This window comes from Rissa tridactyla, chromosome 2, assembly GCF_028500815.1.
Source record: "Rissa tridactyla isolate bRisTri1 chromosome 2, bRisTri1.patW.cur.20221130, whole genome shotgun sequence".
In the NCBI taxonomy this organism is placed as follows: Eukaryota; Metazoa; Chordata; class Aves; order Charadriiformes; family Laridae; genus Rissa; species Rissa tridactyla.
In genome coordinates, this window is record NC_071467.1 from 67,662,477 (window position 1) to 67,681,449 (window position 18,973).

Below are 18,973 nucleotides of genomic sequence, written 5' to 3' on the forward strand. Positions count from 1 at the left end.
CTTTACTGAAAGAGTGGTCAGGCCTGCGGCAGGGGAGGTTTAGGTTAGATATTAGGAAGAATTACTTTACTGAAAGAGTGGAATGGCCTGCCCAGGGAGGTGGTTGAGTCACCATCCCTAGAGGTATTTAAGAAACATCTAGATTTGGCACTTCAGGGTGTGCTCTAGTAGCAGAGACTGTAGGTTGTTTGGTTGGACTTGATGATCTCAAAGGTCCTTTCCAACCATGAAGATTCTATGATTCTATGATTCTATGAAAAGAGAAAGTTTCCCGTTACGTGAGATAGCGGCAAGAATATATTGGACTCTGCCTTGGGATGGATGATAAGACAGTTCAGAGCTTACGGGTTAATATTAGAGGGCAGAACAAAGTGGTGTGTGTTGTGGTCGACCACCTAATCAGGAAGAAGTTGTTGATGAGGCCATATTCAGACAATGGGAAAAAGCTACATGTTTTCAGATCCTGGTTCTCATGTGGGACTTAATCACCCTGACATATGCTGGCACTGTTCATCTTCACTTGAGCAAGGCTTTCAACACTCTCCCATAACATCCTTATAGATAAACGCATTAAATGGGGACTAGACAATTGGACCATGAAGGAGACTGAAAACCAACCAAACCAGCAGCATGATGTTCAACTGGAGTTGAGTCATGAGTGGTTTATCCCAGGGATCAACACTGTGGCCAATACTGTTTAACCTGTTAATGACCACAGTCGCCCCCCCCATATGGGCTGAGTGTAGTTTGTCCGGAACACAGCTGTGCAGAAAAGGCCCTGGGGGTCCTGGGAGAGATCAAGTGGCACATGACCCAGCAATGTGCCCTTGCTTTATGAAGAGTGTCACCATCAGGTTGAAGGAAGTGATTCTTCTCGTCTACTCAGCCCTGGCAAGATCATATTTGGAGTACCGTGTCCAAGCCTGGTATCTCTAGTGCAAGAGTGACATGGACATAATGGTTAGAGTCCAGGAAGGGACCACTAAAATGTTCAAGATATTGGAGCGTCTGACATGAGGAGAGGCTGAAAGCTGGGGTTTTGCCTTAAGACTAGAAGGCTCAGGAGAATCTTATCCATGTGCATAAAAACAGAATGGGAGGGAGTAAAGAAGATGAAGCCAGGCTTTTTGTCAGTGGTATTCAATGAAAGAGAAAAAGGCACAAATTGCAATGCAGGAAATGCCATTTAAACATCAGAAAAAAGTTATTTTATGATGAGGGTCGTTGAACACTGGAACATATTGCCCAGAGAGGTTGTAGAGAGACCATCTTTGAAAATATTCAAAACATGACCAGACATGGTCTTGAATGACCAGCTCTAAGTGTCCGTGCTTGGAGCAGGAGCGTTGGACTAGAAAATATCCAGAGGTCCCCTCCAGTCTCAACAGTTCTATAATTCTATATTTCAGTTCTTACTTTCAGTTTCCTTTTCAGGAGTAGCAGTTTTGTATGAATTAAATAAAAATGAGTAAACGTTGGAGACTCTTCCTCTTTATGACATATTAGATGAATATGTTCTCCCATTGTAGCACAACTACCAAGTGCTATAAAAATATGATATTGTGACATACTTGGAAAAGAATGCAGGACACCTGGTGTTAAGAATTACTTTCTAAACATTCTTCCATCAATATTCAGAAGTGCTACCTGCAGTTCGTCAGAATACCTCTCTTTATTCTACAAAAACATTATAAAGAATAGAAATGAAATTAAATGCAGAGAGAGTTAAAAAATTACAGTGATATTCCCTCTCTGCATAGCTGATGCATATAAGAGGTGTACTTGCTCACAAATACATGTCTCAAGTCCTACCATACCATCCTTTCCCTAGGGAAGAATCCGAAAAAGGCCAAGCGTATAGGAACAACTCTCTAGAATATTCTAACTATCTGCCACTTAAAGACTTCTTGAGAGTGAGGTCACGCCTTCGTATTTAACATCTCTTGATTGATTCTTCTTCCATAAGCGTGCCCAGTTGTTACATTAATCCCATGTAAGCTTTCAGGATGGACAACACTCTGCAGTAAAGTTCTCCATCTGCACTGTGTGTTGTATGTTTTTTGAACCTGCCAGTTCCACTTCATGCTCCTTAGCTCTTGCGTTGGAATAGACTATGTGTGATCATTTCCATTCACATTTTCTAATTTACTGAAGATTTTATACTTCCCTTCTATCATCCATCTCTCTTCCAGACAGAAGTGATCCCAGCCTGTTCCTTGGATGGAGTCTATTCCACAGTTCTCAATCCTCTATGTAGCTCTGTCTGCCTGTTTCCCATCTCCCGAAGGTAGGGAAGTGTGCTGGAACTGTACACAGTGGAACTGTACACAGTGGAACTGTACACAGTGGAACTGTACACAGTGTAGGTATAACTCCACTCTGGCCTAATATTGCTTTATGTTTTGTTCCCTACATCTTTTCTTATAATCCTTTCACTTGATTTGCCTTTTGAGTCCTACTGAGCATCAAGATGATATTTTCTTGTAACTATGTACTATTGTATCCAGATCTGAACATCACCTGGCGCTCATTTACACTCAGTTCCACCTATTTTCACTGAAAACAGAAATCTTGCTTGGGATTTCAATTTATGAAATCAGTGTCATAGTCACTTGTGGAAATGACTTATCAAAGTTCATCCTTTTAACAGCTTAAATAATTACTCTGATCCCTTCTGATATGGCTCTCATTTCAGAGTAATTAAAATTTTATGAATTTATTAAAAAAAACCCCAAACACTGGCAAAATAGGAAAAAATATCCAAATTATCACACTCCTTCCCCTGCAGTGATCTTTTCCATCTTGCTCCAGCCTAATTCCTTTGTAATGCCATTTCTTATAATGTTGTTTGATGATCTGCCATCACACATACATTTCCATCCTGAATGTGTCTTCACAGTGCTTTAACTGGCTGTTCTTTCTTCTATATTAGTATATGCAAATGAAGAATATGAAAAAAACTTTGCTTTAAAACCTTGCTCACGGCATTATTGTAAGATTAGACCCCAATAAAAACATTAAAGATGCGTGCCTTCAACCTATATAACAAAGTTGAAGAACACCTCCACGTTGGCAGCAAGAAATTTTCATTTTGCTTTCATTTGCTGCACAAAGTTACATGCTAGCTCAATGGTATTATTGCAAACAGAAAATTCCATAGGAAATTACTTTCTATCATTAGCTCTATAAATTAATATGTAGGTGTTCTGTTCCATGTTTATTTGCAACCATCCCACAAAATGAAAGGGGACTAATCAAAGGTGCTAGATCAAAATTCCTTTTCTATAGAGAAGTAATCAGCACACAGAAATTTATAACAGGGAGGACACCCAGCTTTTCACTTACCACAATCAGAACCATGGGTTATTTCAATTATGTTTGGGTCCTATACCATTCCATAGGAGATTCTTGAAATTCACATGAGCTAGGAGCTCGCACATTCAAGACGGACAGAAAGAAAAAAGAGACTCCCTGCTTTGTGCCTCTTGGAAAAATATATGTACAGCAAGTTTTAGAAAAAGTAAAAAGGAGAAAAAAAGGACTTTAATTGGACATGAGGCCCCTGACCAGATACCAGAACTGAAACATCAATGGTCAAGATATTAAATATATATGTATATATGTACATATTAACACACACATTCTTATATATATTTACAACTGTACGCAAAAAACTGAAATTAAATATTTAGAGAAGCATTTTTGTACAAATATGTGCCGTTTGGAGTATCTAATTCTGTAGCACACATCAGAGAAGATTCTTCTACATTACAAAGAATTACACAATATTTTGTTTGTTAATGAAAAAAGCAGGCATAATGATTTTAAAATGTAAGCAGGGTATTTCCAGAAAATAAGGACTCTAGCCTCGTAAACCCTAACCTGATATAGTAATACTAATGAAGGAAGCACCAACTGCTTAGAAAGATTCTCTGATCTCTAAAATTCTTACTTGGGTCACAGATGCTGCATGAGAAAGCAACAAAAATATCTCAGAATGAATGGAAGTGGCTGAATAAAACGGCAATAGTAAGGAAATTGGTACACCAAGGCACTTATATCCAAAATATTATTTGAGATAACCAGGAGTCCCTTTTAATATAATTCTAACAAGGAAGTTGATACAAAAAAAGATATATATTGGAGAACAAATGATATGAGAAAAATCAGGATAGCTAATATGGGTTTTCAAAAGCAAGTAGCTAAAAGACAACATTGAGGTTTTTCAAATGTGCCTGAAAATCAAAAAATTGGATCTGTGACATTGCCGGAGTTAAGGCTAGAAGTAAAGATGACAAAAGAATGAAGTCTCAGCATTTTCTCATGAAAAGACTGTTGACAAAATTTCCACACCAGATCTTTCTCTTCAGGTAACATAAATTAATAACTCCACCAAGATTCAGAAGATTTTAAATAAAATGATACATTGAGTATTCATTATACGATGTATGCCCAGAGACTATACTGCTGTTCAATTGTCAAAAATAAGCTAACAAAAAACATAGTTTGACAAAAACTGACAAAAATGTATAGTCTTTTCATGCAAATTGCTTTTCAGCCAGAGGGCTGAAGAGTGCTGCTTCTACAGCTGTAAGGGACACGGTATGAGATTGATGTCTTGGAATACATAGAACCACTTATGCAAGGTGTGAGATGACTGCTCGCACACAGGGATGGACGTAGACACAGACTTCATCGGCAGTGGTGTAGGTAGGACAGGTAGGCAGCTGCTGTGGGTCACAGAACAACTCCTGTGAGGTGCAGTACTCTTGCTGACTATTTAGCCTACACAAAGAGGCAATGGGTGCCACATAGACTACCACCAAAAGAAAAAAAGGACAAGAAGGGCTACCAGGCAGCTACAGCTGTGGGCAGTGGGTCTCTCCCTTTATGAAGCACTGTTTCCACATCTCTCGGGCACACAATCAATGACAGCAGCAAGCCCAGCGCTCCTGTGTCCCGTCCAGATCTCTGACTCTTCTCATTTGCTTTTGGCCACTATCGCCTTCCCAAATTCTGCAAGAACATCTTAGGCCCCATCCCACCCTCATCTACTAGGAACTTGCTCCACCGCTTCCACAAAATAAGTTAGTAAACATTTATGTTTGATTCTCACCACAGAACATTAAATCAAGCCTCGCTGGGAAGCCGTGAGTTGACTGTCCCCAAGCATGTCAATGCCCGGCTGGTGGTACATAAACCATGGCCACCTGCAGTCTCGTCGTTGCCAGTCCTTAATAGCTGCTCACATGTAGGTACTGATCTAAAACCGTGCTGACCTAAGCCACAAGTTTGCTGTCCTTTCACACAGTCAGTTTTATCAATGACCTGCAGATTGTGGTAGTGAAAGTGAGCATGAGAGGTCATGGACACGGGCAGGAGAAAGCATTACAGGTGGGTGGAGAAGCATGGAAGGCAAGCACGCACTTCCCAGGGTACAGATGCAGCTGCTGGAGGTATAAGAAGAAAGATAGTTTGGAAAGTAGACTTTAGGGTGATTCAGGCTATTATAAAGCAAAAAGCCCCCAGTTTTATAGCTTTTAAGAATATGTATGTCACTGAAGCATTGCTAATGCATATTAGTCCCATTAACAATACGGTTAACAGCTATTACGTGTTTCTTCTCTTTTCTCCAGGGAGAGAAGAACATACAGCAGGATGTTTTAAAATAAAAATACATATGCATAAACACGTTCTGCTGGATACTGATGCTGGAGAGAGATAAATCAGAAACAATCCTTGCTTTTGTAGGAGTGAGGATATTTGTAATAATCTGCAATTTTTGTAGAAAAGTTCATTCTGGTGTTTGGCAGATGCCAAAAAAAGCTTTTTCTCACTTACATGTGAAATATGCATTTGAATTTTTAGAAGAAACAACTTTACCCTCTAAAGCAAAGCAATCTTTACATACATAAAATATAGGCATCCAAAAGGCTTGATTTACTACTGTATGGGAAACCCAAGCAGAGAATGGCCTAAGGCACTTGCAGTAAATATCCTATGCTGGTACCAGCAGGTTTTGTTAACAGTTTTCAAAACATGTATATTTTCATGTCCAAATAGATAGTATTGGCGTTTTGCAGATGATAAGGTATACAGAACTAAGACTGCGTTGCTTTGCCAGGGTGGGACAGAGACTTCAAGGTTTGGGTACAAATATGGTATAGTATTATTTGTGGATGCTGCTCTGTAAGAGTGCTTAGTAACGTTGAGGAATCCAGGACAACTAAATATGGAAGTGAAATGACCTGCAGTGCACAGACATAAAGAGGATGGCTTTGTGCGTGGAAGTTCTTCAGGCCCTCTCCCCGCCAGCATAAAGTCTGTTTTACGTGGGTTAAGTTTCCAGCACTCTGCCATCTGCTTATTGCCTGTGTGTGTGCCCGTGCCGTCTAGCTGGTTCACCGAGTGTCTCCCCATGTGCGCTAGAAACAGAAGTGCTCCACGTGGCACTTCACCTCTAAGTAAAAGTACATCAGTACCTTTTAAGTTTGAGGAGCACTGAAGTGGTTTTAGAGCAAAGCCGGGGTGCGCCTTTTAGATGAGAGGGCATTACGTCATGGTCAAGCACTGCACGAAGATCTTGTGGCAGGTGACTAGATGGCTTGCTTCTCCCCATTGACGGCAGGACTAATCCATCAGCGCCATTAATGCGTTTCAGTACAATGTCTTGGACAGAATCCAGGACATTCCAGGTGAATGATACTGACTATAATCACTTATAATAAGCCAAGGCTTGCCTTCTCCATAAGATTGCTCAGGACTAAACATGTGGTTTTAAAGGAGTACCGGGATACCCAGAGTGTGTCTTTTCAGTATCAGCCTATTAAACATTTGAAGGAACAAGGGAATATTCTTCCCCCAAAGAGGCATTAATTACGTTAGGCAATTGGTTATCCTAAATAGCTATTTTAACGCAGAAATCGCTATCTTCAGAGAAGTCTGGTGGACGGATTTATTGGTTTCTATTGCAGCCTCAGCATATTCTTGGAGTAATTCATTATGCTTCATTTCATCCGCATCAGCATCTGTTTCCTGACATAAGCATTAAAGTCTGTCTTCCTCTATACAGTGGTGTTTGCTTCCAGAAAACAACAGAGAGATGTCACAGAGCTAGAAAGGGCTAAACACTGAAAGTCCAGGACAGAATGCAACAAGGAAGATTAATCAGTACCTGGAGTCTGTTTTCTGGAAGTTTTTTTAATCAGGCTTTCGCGTTTGATAGAAGGGGAGTTTTCTTGTCTTTCTTGCTTCTGATATTAAGAACTACTCAAATCAGCGACAAAAGGGCGAAAAATGTTCCTGTCTGGATTATAGTGTCTCTGAATCTTGACACTTAATATGCAGTTCAAGTAAAAATGTGTCCAGAGATCCCTCAGAGATTTATCTCTGAAAGAACAAGGAAAGCATGTGAGGAGATGAGCTTCTAAGCCCTTGCAAGCATGGCACTGCTGAACAAATGCTGAAATATCCTAAAGTCAGGTGCATTGCTATTTAGTACTTGGTTCCTGACTGCCAAAAAGCGTCAGTGTTGTCCTGTACCAACTCTGTAGCTGTTTGCTGCCTTATAAGGGAGCACAAAATCAATGTTAACTTTGGCTCTGGCTTCAGCCTTCAGAGGAATAAACCTGAATGAATGTATCCTATGTGTTTGAAGTTGAAAGTGAAGGAGCGCCACTGGGTCTATCACACACTGAGCCTCCTCGGTGAATGAACAAAACTATCACAGCGCCTTCGGTGTGAACCAGCCAGATATCACTGATAGATGATATGTCTGCTGCTTTTAATGGTGATTAGGTGATGAACCGTTCACTGGTAGTCTCACATTATACGCTGCAATCTCAGTAGTGTCCTTACCAAAAGTGGTAAATGGCTGCTTTTAATCCACACGTGTGTAATGACTTTACCAGGGTTAGATATCTTCCATCTGATTTCCTTTCCTCCAATAGTTTATTTCTCTTCGGACTGGGGATTATACCTTGAAATCCCAAAGGGAGAACAACAGTCTGGATTGCCAAATGCAGTGGAAAGGATGGGTCCTGTTGGGTACTTCTGGTAGCTGAGTCCTCAGAACTGAAGAAGCTACAACAAAGTGTTTGCAAAGCAGCAGCGACATGCCAGAAGTGTGAGTACATAACAGCAGGAGTAACAATAATTATACGTTAAAAAAAAAAAAAAGCATGATGCTTCCATATTCCAGAGTAATACTTCCACTCTAAGAACCATAATTCCATGCTAAAATCAGTGTTGCTCAGCAGCACAAGCAGGAGAATATGCAGACAAAAATGTTGAGGTTAATTGAGTCTAAAGATTTGTGAGAAGAGTAACTGAGTGGGCCATATGATGACAAATGGAATTTGATTTCAGTAACTGTAAAGCCATTTTCACCTAAAACCAGTGGAACTACTTATACATTTTCTCAAGGTCTTAATTAGTGCATGGAAATGATCTGGGAATCACTTTGACATTAAAGTCCAAAATGTTGTTTAATGGTGTACAACAGTGAAAAAGAATATACTAAACATAAGGAACAGGATGAATAATAGATAAAACCATTACACAGATCTTCTAAAGTATGCAATATTAGTCATCCTAACTAAAAAGGATGCTTTGGAGTTTCTATGTCATAGGAAAAAGAGCTTAATAAGATTGGGACTGCCTATCAAAGAGAGAAGAGGAAAATAAGGTTGTATAGTAAACACACAGATGTATAGTAATGAATGTAGATGTGGAAGATTCAATTCTTTTTTTCCCTAAAAGAAAAATAATGTATGTTCGATGGGACTGAAAAGCAACATTTCTAAAACTGAAAAAGGAAGTTCTTCACACAGTGCCTAATTAGCAATTACCCTGAACTGTGAAAAGTTAGCATGAGTCAAGACCAACTGAAATTTATGGGAATATCAATAGCATTCACACAGTGAGGATATAAAACAGTTATGAGATATATACAACCGCACATTTGAAGTCGCTGCTCATTATGAACCATAGCTGAAAATTTAAGCATGACAGATGAACTCTCAGATGTGCACTACACGTTTCTAGCATCCACCTCTGAAGGTATTTGTGCCAGTCACTGTTGCAAACAAGCTGTTGAACAAGACGAATTACAAGTCTTGTCAACGATAGTGGTTCCTGTGTGCCTGAGGTTGGGAAGTAGCGCTTATTGGGAAGACAATAATGGAGCCAGAACTAAAATTGGAATTGCTTACTGAAGAGGAATAAATGCTAGCAAGCCTCACCTTATTAATTAGCTGAAGCAGCAGCCATTCATCCTGCCATTTTGGAACTGACCCTGCCCTAGTTCTTTATTTTTGCCAATTTGATACGTGTTTCCATGGGAACAGAAGCAGGACTAGCCACCAGCTGAGTCAATCTCAGCTGCTGGCTCCCAGTTCTCACGTTTTGTTCCGTTTCCTTGGAAACTGATGTCAAATGAGAAAGAGAAGTAAACCAGCTTTTGCTCTTTAATATTTACTCTTTCTTTGGACCTGCTCTAGATCCTCTGGGCCAGCGGAAGGTTTACAGCTGAGTCTAATGGCCATTCATTTTCCTCCTCTCCGGAACGGCTGCCAGCCACCGGTGGGCCCCAGCAGATGCAAGTAAGAGTTCTCAGTTTCAGCTACTGCTGGCGGGCCGCCTGCTGCGAGCTACAATGGCAGGGTTTGAAAGCAGGCTACAGATTTCAGGAGACATTTGGCTCCCGCAGTCTGTAATATTTCAAATTGGAAGGAAAGAAATTAAATTTATTTAAAAAATAGTAGGGGAAACAGATGGGCGTAATGATATTTAGAGAACAAATTGACTAACAAGCTCTGACCTGCATTAGGCTGAACACCCCCAGAAACTACTTCAGCCAATTATATTCTTCATTTCATAATGTACGTTTGACAAAGTTCTCTCTAATCCAGCTGTTAGCCGGCTGAATAGCCCAACAGCACAATGTAAACAACAACCCCTAAACACATCTGTTTATGCATATATACATATGCAGAAAGAGAAAAGAACATGATCTGATTGTTTCAAAACGGCGAAGAGTCTGCATAAATCTACTTGGGCACGTGAGTTTGAACCAGACATAACTTTATCAGTTCCAGACCTATGTTACTCCCACATTTTATCATGCATATACAAACACACACACACTCGCCTCTGTATATGATTTTGGGCCAGAGTATGTTCCAGTTCTTACAGCAGCAGTGCCGTGACAGAAGACAAATATTAAAGAAAAAATAGTAAAAAAAAATGCAAAAAAATATTTTTGAAGACTATTAAAGCACATGAAAGTACCCTGGAAAAGCATGCAGGCAACTAATCTAGGGCTTAAGTACAATTTTCTATGAAAATGATACTTGATCTACATCTGTGCAGTTGAATCCCAATTTTCACATATTGTTTGTTTAAAAAGGCAGAGACAAATCAATTTCACAAGACAAAAGGCTGTCCTAAAGAAAAGTTTTATGTTTGGTGGCCTCGGCTCTTAGGTAACTAGTCCAACTATTAGGGTACAGCACCCTGCTCACCTTGGACATGCTTTTACCCTTCCTTTTCTTTCACACCTACTATATTAACTCCTTTCTGGGTTCTCTTTACATCACATCTCAGTTATGTTCACACAACTCTCACTGATCAGTGACCTGGCATTACTACCATGAATAACTTCTAGAATTGTATATTTAGCTGAATTCACACACAAATCATATATCTGGAATAGTCATTTCTTTAGGTACTGCACTAGGAGCAGTCTCACAGAAAAGACAGATACCCAGGAACAACACTCTTTCCTCCAGTCTTGCGGCACTCGCATCCATCTACTGAGAATACACTCAACATCTCTGGGTGCTCACAGAGTTGTGTCAAGTCATCTAACCTTGTGATTTTGTTCTGGGTTAGTTATTTGAATTAAAAACTTAGGCAGGTGTAATTGTTTTAAGTCAGGCTTATTCTGTCTTATTCAGAGATGTATGACATACTGAATTTACCTAGTCAATTCAGGGGTTTCCTCCCGCTGAACTTAAAATCAAAATCTAAAATCCCATCTTTTACTATGTCAGTAAGACTTTGCATAGCAAGCGAGATAATTATCTTCAGGTTTGCTGCTGCAGCTGCCATCAGGAAAGACCATTTTAATTTATATTGAGCTTCACAATGTCCCTCCAGAATTCTTCACAATCAGCCCTCATTTTTATTTTCTGGAATAATGTACTATAACCACTAAAATTTTGTCATCTCATCATTCACTTCCTCTTCCACTGAACAACACAGGTCCCAGCACCGAGACTGGGACTTGTCCTGAAGGACTTCCCAGGCTACTTCCCTCCTTCCTGGAAAATGAACTTTTATTTATTCCTTAATTCTGTTTCATTGTTCTAAAGAATTTTATATCTGTTTGAGGGCTTCTCTCTTATTCCATGGCTATTTAATTTCCATGAAAGCCTTTGATGAAAGAAATTGCTGAGTCCTTTTTGGAGACCTAGCAGGCTGCGTCAGCTTCTGTTCACATGCCTGCTGGCTTCTTCAAAGGACTTGACTGAATTTTTGAGTGATTTGTTCCTTCACAAGTGCCATGTCAACTCTTCCTCAATGTAGCATATTTATTTCTAATTCCACTCCTGATTATAATTTTTATAAGTTGGCCTGCTGCAGACATTAACTTACAAGTTTGAGGTTTCCACTCCGTCTTGAAAGCATGGCAAGACATTTGCGACTTTTCGCTCAGATATCAAAGCAGTTCTGAGCTAATGATTACATACTGCTGTCAGTAGTTTGACTATTACTCATTTGAATTGCTTCAGAAAGCCTGGGAGAATAAAATCTGTTTCCAGTGATTTATTTCTGATCAGTTTCTCTGTTCCTACCAGCAACTCCAGTCACTCCTCAGTGAGTTCATCTGAAGGGTTCTACCACAGCAATCTCCACAAGCTCTTCCACAAAGAATCTTGCTGAAGAAAGCAGCAAAGCAATCATTTAATCATTCTACACCGCCTTGTTTTCTGCAAGTAATGCTCTTATATTCTCACCAAACATTGTGCCCAAAGCTTTCCTGGCAAACTTCCTGCTACCGATACTTAGAGGAAGATTTATTATTCATTTTTTTGCCTTTTGCAAGACTTTTTTTTTAGACTGCTTTGTTGTGTTCAACATTTAACTTACCAGACTTTATCATCCTTTCTATTTTCCTCATTTGGATACAACTTGGGCTTTTTGAAGGAGGTCTTCCTGCTGTTTCGTCACACTGAGTCTCTTCTTTTTCAGGTCTTACTTGATGTGTGGCATGCATTTAGTCTGTGTCTCCAATATGATATTCTTAATACTCTCTAGGCCACCTGCAAAGATTTAACTCTCTACAGTGTCCTCTTTAGCGTCTCTATAAGAGTCTTCTTCAGTTTTATGTTGTTCCCCTTTCTGAAGTTGAGTACCACTCTACTGATCTTTTTTGGTTGTTGCTTCTTCAAAGCTATCAAAGCTAAGAACGGTGTATCTGCAGCTACAGAGAGGTCCTTCAGATATCAACACTTTGCAACAGATTCTGTATGCTATTCAGAATGAAATCAAGGGTTATTTCTCTCTTTGTGGGTTCTCTAATCTGTTGAATTACAAAGCAGTCCCTGCTTGTAAATGAGTTAGTCTGAGCAGCACACTTGTCCAGTTCACACAGACGTGTTTCGCTCTTGCTATGTTTATGACTCCCTCAACATATCAACCAAAGCTGACTTTGCTTGTTGGTTAGTAATATGTGTCCAATAGCATAGTTATACACTTGGAATGCATAGGAATTCTGCCTCACTCACTGAAATTATTAATTCGTTAACCTGATTTTACTCCAGGTTTTCTTTAACAGACTGCACTGCTATGCCACTGGCATGCCTACTCAATCTTTCCTGCATATTGATATTTTTATTATAGCAATGTCCTCATATAAAGTTGGGCGTTCTTAGTTTCCACATTTTATTTCCGTATCAGTGCTGGTAGCCCAAATAGGATGTTGTCTCACTGGTCTGGTTTTCTCTTCTGTATCTTCTCAAATGCCACTTTGTTCCGTTTTTTTCTGCATTTCATGTTTATTACCATCCCAGGACAATTCCACGTGTAACCTTAAATACTGGTATTCCAGACACCAGAATGAAGTTTATTTTTAAATACTGGTAATGTTATCATATGGTTGCATAAGAGGAAACATTGCAGAGATAACTACATAACTGGTACTAAGACATCAAGGAATGCAAAGGTTGCTGCCCTTGACAAACAGGTTTTAAAATTCTACAAGAAATATTGGATTCCAGTATGCAAAGTATTACTTTTCTTGAGTCTAACACACCTTGGGAACTACAAAATCCAGTCCATTTTCCCTACTATACAAGTTCTTATTTATCAAACATTATAATTGGTTACCTTCCAAGGACACAGTGATTCAAGCTGTGTCACAGATACTTGCGTTGGGAGAAGACAAGCCAGTCAGAGGATTTCAAGCTAAAAGAATTACTACAGCATTGTATTAAGAGGGAGAGGTACGTCTGAATGTATGTCTATACACAGACCTACTGAACTGCAGTAGGTACGTAACTGAATTATGATACGGCTATTGCACATGGAGAACAGATTCCGCTTTGTAAAACGATTTTGCTATTTCAGACTGTGGTTTCATTCCAGTGCAGGTGTATCAGTGAGCAACTGAAATTAGAGCAAGCTGCTTTCCTAAATAATTTTGTCTTGTGGCTGGATTCTTTGTGTCTAATTAAGCGTGAAGCTGCCTCGTAGCAGGTCATTTATAATGTTCGTCTTTAGACAGAGGGGTAAACTCACTCTGGAACCCTCTTCTTAGGGAGTGGGGAACCACCAGAACCTCTCCTCCACACAGCTGGCTGTTTCCATCAAATCTGTAGCAGTGTTGTGTCCTTGCGAGCTGTATCTGCTCTGTCAGCTTTGACTGAAACTGGCAAATGAAGTTTATTTGGCAGTCAGAAAAAACACATAGGGCATCCTTGCACATAAACATTGCCGTCTTAAGAAACCAGGACAAAATCCAGACAGCTGGAAAAAGGTGGTAGAGCCTTGCCACTGGGGCAAAGCTCTTCCACAACTGCATACACAGAAGCACCATAATTCCTCATGGCCTGTTGAGCCCAAGAACCGGGACGTCGAGGAAGGATGCACTCCAGTTCACACAATCAGGAGAAACTTAGTCTGGCAGGAACCTAGTTGAGCTCAGATCATATCCGCAAAGCATTTTGATTATGACAAAAAGGTGAATTACAACGAAAAAAGCAAATTCCAAGTTCAGCCAAGGAAGAAGCCAGTGAGAAAAAACGGGACAGGTCTCTTCACTGTCTGAAATATTAGCTAAAGGAGAAATATTACAGTTGATGCAACAAGCAAACCAGATGAATAGAGGTAATGTTATGGATTAATTCCCAATGTTTAACATTGCTGCGTGAAGTTGAGAAGCATTTTGTGTCAGAAAATGCTTTTGTGGTATCTGAGAATCAAGCCTATGGTACTCTGTATGAAGTGTATGTAGGAGGAACCTACAGTTCTTCTGTCGAAGATCAGCGTACAGCTACAGAGATTTTAAAGTGGTCCCTCCCTTTATCTGTAACCTATTTGCTTTTATCCATCAGTTTTGGTACCTATATAACAAACAACTGCCCTATTGATGGTTGGAAGATCTGAATGTTTTAGGGCTCGCTCACCAAAACTTTTACCATGATCTCTTATGGCAGCCATAGTTGTGCTTTTCCTAAGGAAACCTGACATCTAGGGTCAGGATACCAGTGACCAGTCTGACCACTGACAGACCCAACCTCCCATCTGATTTCTTCCTCCTGTCAGGGGTGGAGAGTCACCACAAGCGCCTTCACTTCCCTTTGTATTTTCAGATGTAGACTGTCCATCCTCAGCTTTTAAGGCACGGATAGCTTGACTTTACAAACAGCTCAGGAAAAGGAGGCTTGAATTTTTAAAAGTGCTTGATAATTTGCTAGCGTTGGTATTCAAATGAACTAGTTTGTGAATAATGCCGAACAGCAAAGGACACGGTCAGTTTTTAGGCTCCTCATCTTGGTTACTTTGATTGATGTGCTTATGAAGACACAGATAACGGAAGACCAACCGATAGTGGCCAAATGCAGAACTTCCACATAGGAAGCCGATGAGTATTCATAGTTAAAACAACGCTCAAATGGTTCATTAGCTACAATGACTGATTGCATTCATAACTTTGGAGGCTACATTTAGTTTCGTCTCTATCACTTGGATCAACTTTAACTGAGAGAAAATATCCTTTTAAAACTATTTCAGAGAAGCAAGTGGGACAAGAAATACACGTGACACCATATGCCTGAAATAAAACAGCAACTTGCCTCCAGTAGTGTTTACTATGTGATAAGTACTTTTCAAATACACAAAAGATGATACCTGCTCAGGCAAGCTCAACTACAGAATTCACCATTGCACAATGCATTTAAAAAATCTAAAACTAAAAAAAACCTTAAATAATAATAATAAAAAAAATATAATTGCCCTTTGCTTTTACAAAGGAGTTTCTGAGACCTGGTTCAGGAAGCCAAATTGCAGTTCACATCACTGCTTATATAAGATAAAACATATGTACAGGATTTTAATGACCAAATTTGCTTGCATAATACTTTCATTTCTTTCCTTCCCAAATCCATTAGCTTAAAAAAACATTCTGCACAACTTATAGTAATATCAAAGAGCTCTAACAGTAAGTTTAAGTCAATTCTATGCTGACTGTTCAAAATATTACACATTCTCATGTATATTCACTGAATGTGAATTTCCTTGGGCTTACATAGTTCCCAGAGAATTCCAGTTCTGATACAAAGTTCAGGCAACTGGAGTGGAGCCCCATGCTGTAGATAGCACCGAACATGGAAGAAGCACACTAAGTTTTCAGTGGTATACATTACAAGACCAAACAATATACGCTGATAAGTTCAGATAGAAACTGCAATCGTTTAAAACTGCAATAAACATTACTTTTCAAATGTATGGTATTTATGGCTTGATAACTTCACAGTTACTGCTGCTGTCTACAGAAATTTCACCCAAGTGATTCTGCCAAGACCAGGTATCAGGATCTTTAGTTACGGCTTCCCTCTGATCAAGGAAAAAAGTAAAAGTCCTTCTAAGTCATTCACCCACAGCACTGAAATGAGCATTATTTCAATGGGATTTTGTGACTACTCATCATATTATGCTTGGTTTTACATGAGCAGTGAAACAGCTAACAACACTGACAATTGAAATATCAGTTGTGAAGCAGTTGGAATGAAATGAAGTAAACAAGGCTATCGACAAGCTGCTATTGTTCCAAGCTCTACAAACAGAGTTGAAGTGTCTGCACAAGACAAATGGCAGATACATTATCCATTTTTTATTGACAACTGTGATAACTGAGGAGTCTCTTAAAAAAAAACTTCAAACTCTAGGGAACGACTGAGAGGTATCTTTTCAGATGCTAAAATGATTTCTTGAAAGGCATCCTTTGCAGTTTAGGAGGCATCGTTCTAAGATATCTTCTACAAATTATATTCAAATAAAAAGTAAAATCTTCTTCTAAAGAAATTTCAGAGCTACACCGCAAAGTATGAACCAAGTAAAAACAATGGAATAAGATATCATATCTTTTGCAAACGTTAACATCAGAATAGAAAACTACCGTTCTTTCTCTTACTGATTGCCAGGTATTGGAGAATAGAACAGCACTTCTAAATTGTCCTCATATAATCTAGTTTTCAGATATCACCAGTTTCCATGTTGCAGGTAATAAACTCTCAAACACTGCTAATCTGCATACAGATAGAATTATTTTTTTTCCAAGTTCTGCATTGTTGCTGCCATGTTTCTTGCTGTCAGTTTGTCGAGAAAGCTCTGCTTCTAGAAACCTACCAGATGCTGGAAAATTTGTACAGGGGGCATTAAGATACTACGACCTCTACCAAAATCTCTAGCATGACCTTTCTGGGAATGACATTAAAATAGGAACAATCAGTATGTGTGTATGCACATGCTGTTACTGAAAATAAATATATCAGTACGTAACATAATTCCTGAACAGCTCCACAAAGAATGCAGTCTAAGCAGTGACCTCTCCTGCACTTATCTTGAATAAGCTCTTACTGAAATCTGCTAATGGGTTCTGATAATGTATTATTTATTGCAACAGACTCTGATAGAGAGTCTTAGCAGAGGACTCTCCTGTGTTTACAACACTGTCATCTAAAATCTCTTACAAGTGACAGAAACGTGGCACCTTCAACTACAGATATAATTTCTTTTGGTTGCAGTTATTTCATTTCTATTTGCTTTTAAAAAAGAGAACCCTTCTTCCTCCCAAATACAGAGTTTGACCTGGTTTCATATAACTTAGTGCATCTTTCGCTTGATCTTACAGAAAGCTGTAGATACTGATACGCAACCATAAAGTATTACTTGGGCTTGAGGACATACCTCCATGTTATACTTTTCCACTGTCCTTCTCAAAGGATCCACAACCTGCCAGCAAATCAGGATGCAAAGATCAATCAGTAGCATCCCTCCAACTATCACCAGTAGCTTCTGGTCTTTAATGATCTGGAGAGACAAAAAAAAAAAGGAAAAAAAAAAAAGGGAGATTCCCATGAGCCATAGATAGACCCCTGTGCAGCTTTATTCCTATATAGGGAGAAAAACACACGTCGCTAATGAAAAGGTTTTTTAACAATGAATGAAGAAAAGTTTCAGAAGTATCAAAAGACAATAGCAAGAAGACAGAAATTATTTTAGTTTGTTTCATGGTTATTAGAAGTATCTAAAGTGCATTCTGATTTCTAAAAAGAAATTGTGAGGACTCTTAAATATTAGTATTGAAGTCCAGGTTTAATATTAACTCCTGGAAACTGAAAAAAGTTGTATATTCTAGAGCGTCACAATTGTGTTTATGTATGCAAATGTGGAAAAGTGTTCAATACATCTCTTAGAGTAGCAGGAGTTGAGAACGAATTTAGTTTTCACTAAGATTAACAGTGTTCACTTTTTCATAACCTTCTCAGATGTGGAAAACACACTTGCAAAGTATTAAAAGATAAGTTCAATTTTGAGGTTTCATGTGTGTGTTTAAGATTTGCCTCTATTACCCAGGGAGCAGAAAGGCATCATGTATTTTTTCTATATTACAAAGGTTACAGGCTTTTATACACATGCAACTTAAAACATGTTTTCAATTTTGCATGGAATTTAGATTCAAAAAAGAAAAAAAAAAAGAGTTGCTAATAAAAATAACAAGCCAAACCATGTATTACAGTCTTGTATAGCTGCATGCAATCACTATATTATTTCTACTGTTATACACATAGTAACACAGAAAAAATACACTGCACGTAAATTATTTCAGTTGCAAAGTTGTAAGCATGTTCAAATATCAGGCTTAAATTAACTTTATTTCAGTCCTCTTATCTCTGTTCATGTTTTTTAGAATATATCCTTCTACTACTAATGAACACTCATCCAATATTCAAAAGATATTGCCAAATTGTTTTAACATGGACAAACCCACATATTTTTCCCTAGTTTTGGTTCTCAGAAAGAGTTGGTTTAATCCAAATGAAATATTCAAAAATATTAAGCCTGAGCGGCTTAATAAAGTCGCGATTATTTCAGTTCAATTTGATAAACTCGTTAGGATTTTGAAAATGCATTACAAAGCCAGAAGTGTCAGCTAATCTTAATGCAGGCGAGGCTGGTATTCCTGCCTAGAATAAATTGTATTTGCATTGAATTCCTATCAAGCTTAAGGAAATGATAAAAATGAATACAATTTGAAATAATGTAAAAGGAACGCTAGAAAGTTTGTTTTTCTTATTATTTAGTGAGATACATTCTTTATTTTGAAAGTTTCTGCAATATTGTGCACCAGTCTGTTAATCTGCTAATTTATTTCATAAATCATTTGGAGTAAACTAAGTGTAAAACA

General features: G+C 38.8%; 1 protein-coding gene across 1 annotated transcript in view; it reads right to left on the reverse strand.

Annotated features, from left to right (window-relative positions):
- GABBR2 (gamma-aminobutyric acid type B receptor subunit 2) overlaps positions 1-18,973 on the reverse strand; it is a 488,425-nt gene that overhangs the window by 120,433 nt on the left and 349,019 nt on the right. Inside the window, exon 13 of the mRNA XM_054191752.1 lies at positions 17,473-17,595. Within this exon, the coding sequence (XP_054047727.1) occupies positions 17,473-17,595 (123 nt within the window). The remainder of the gene's footprint in view (positions 1-17,472; positions 17,596-18,973) is intronic.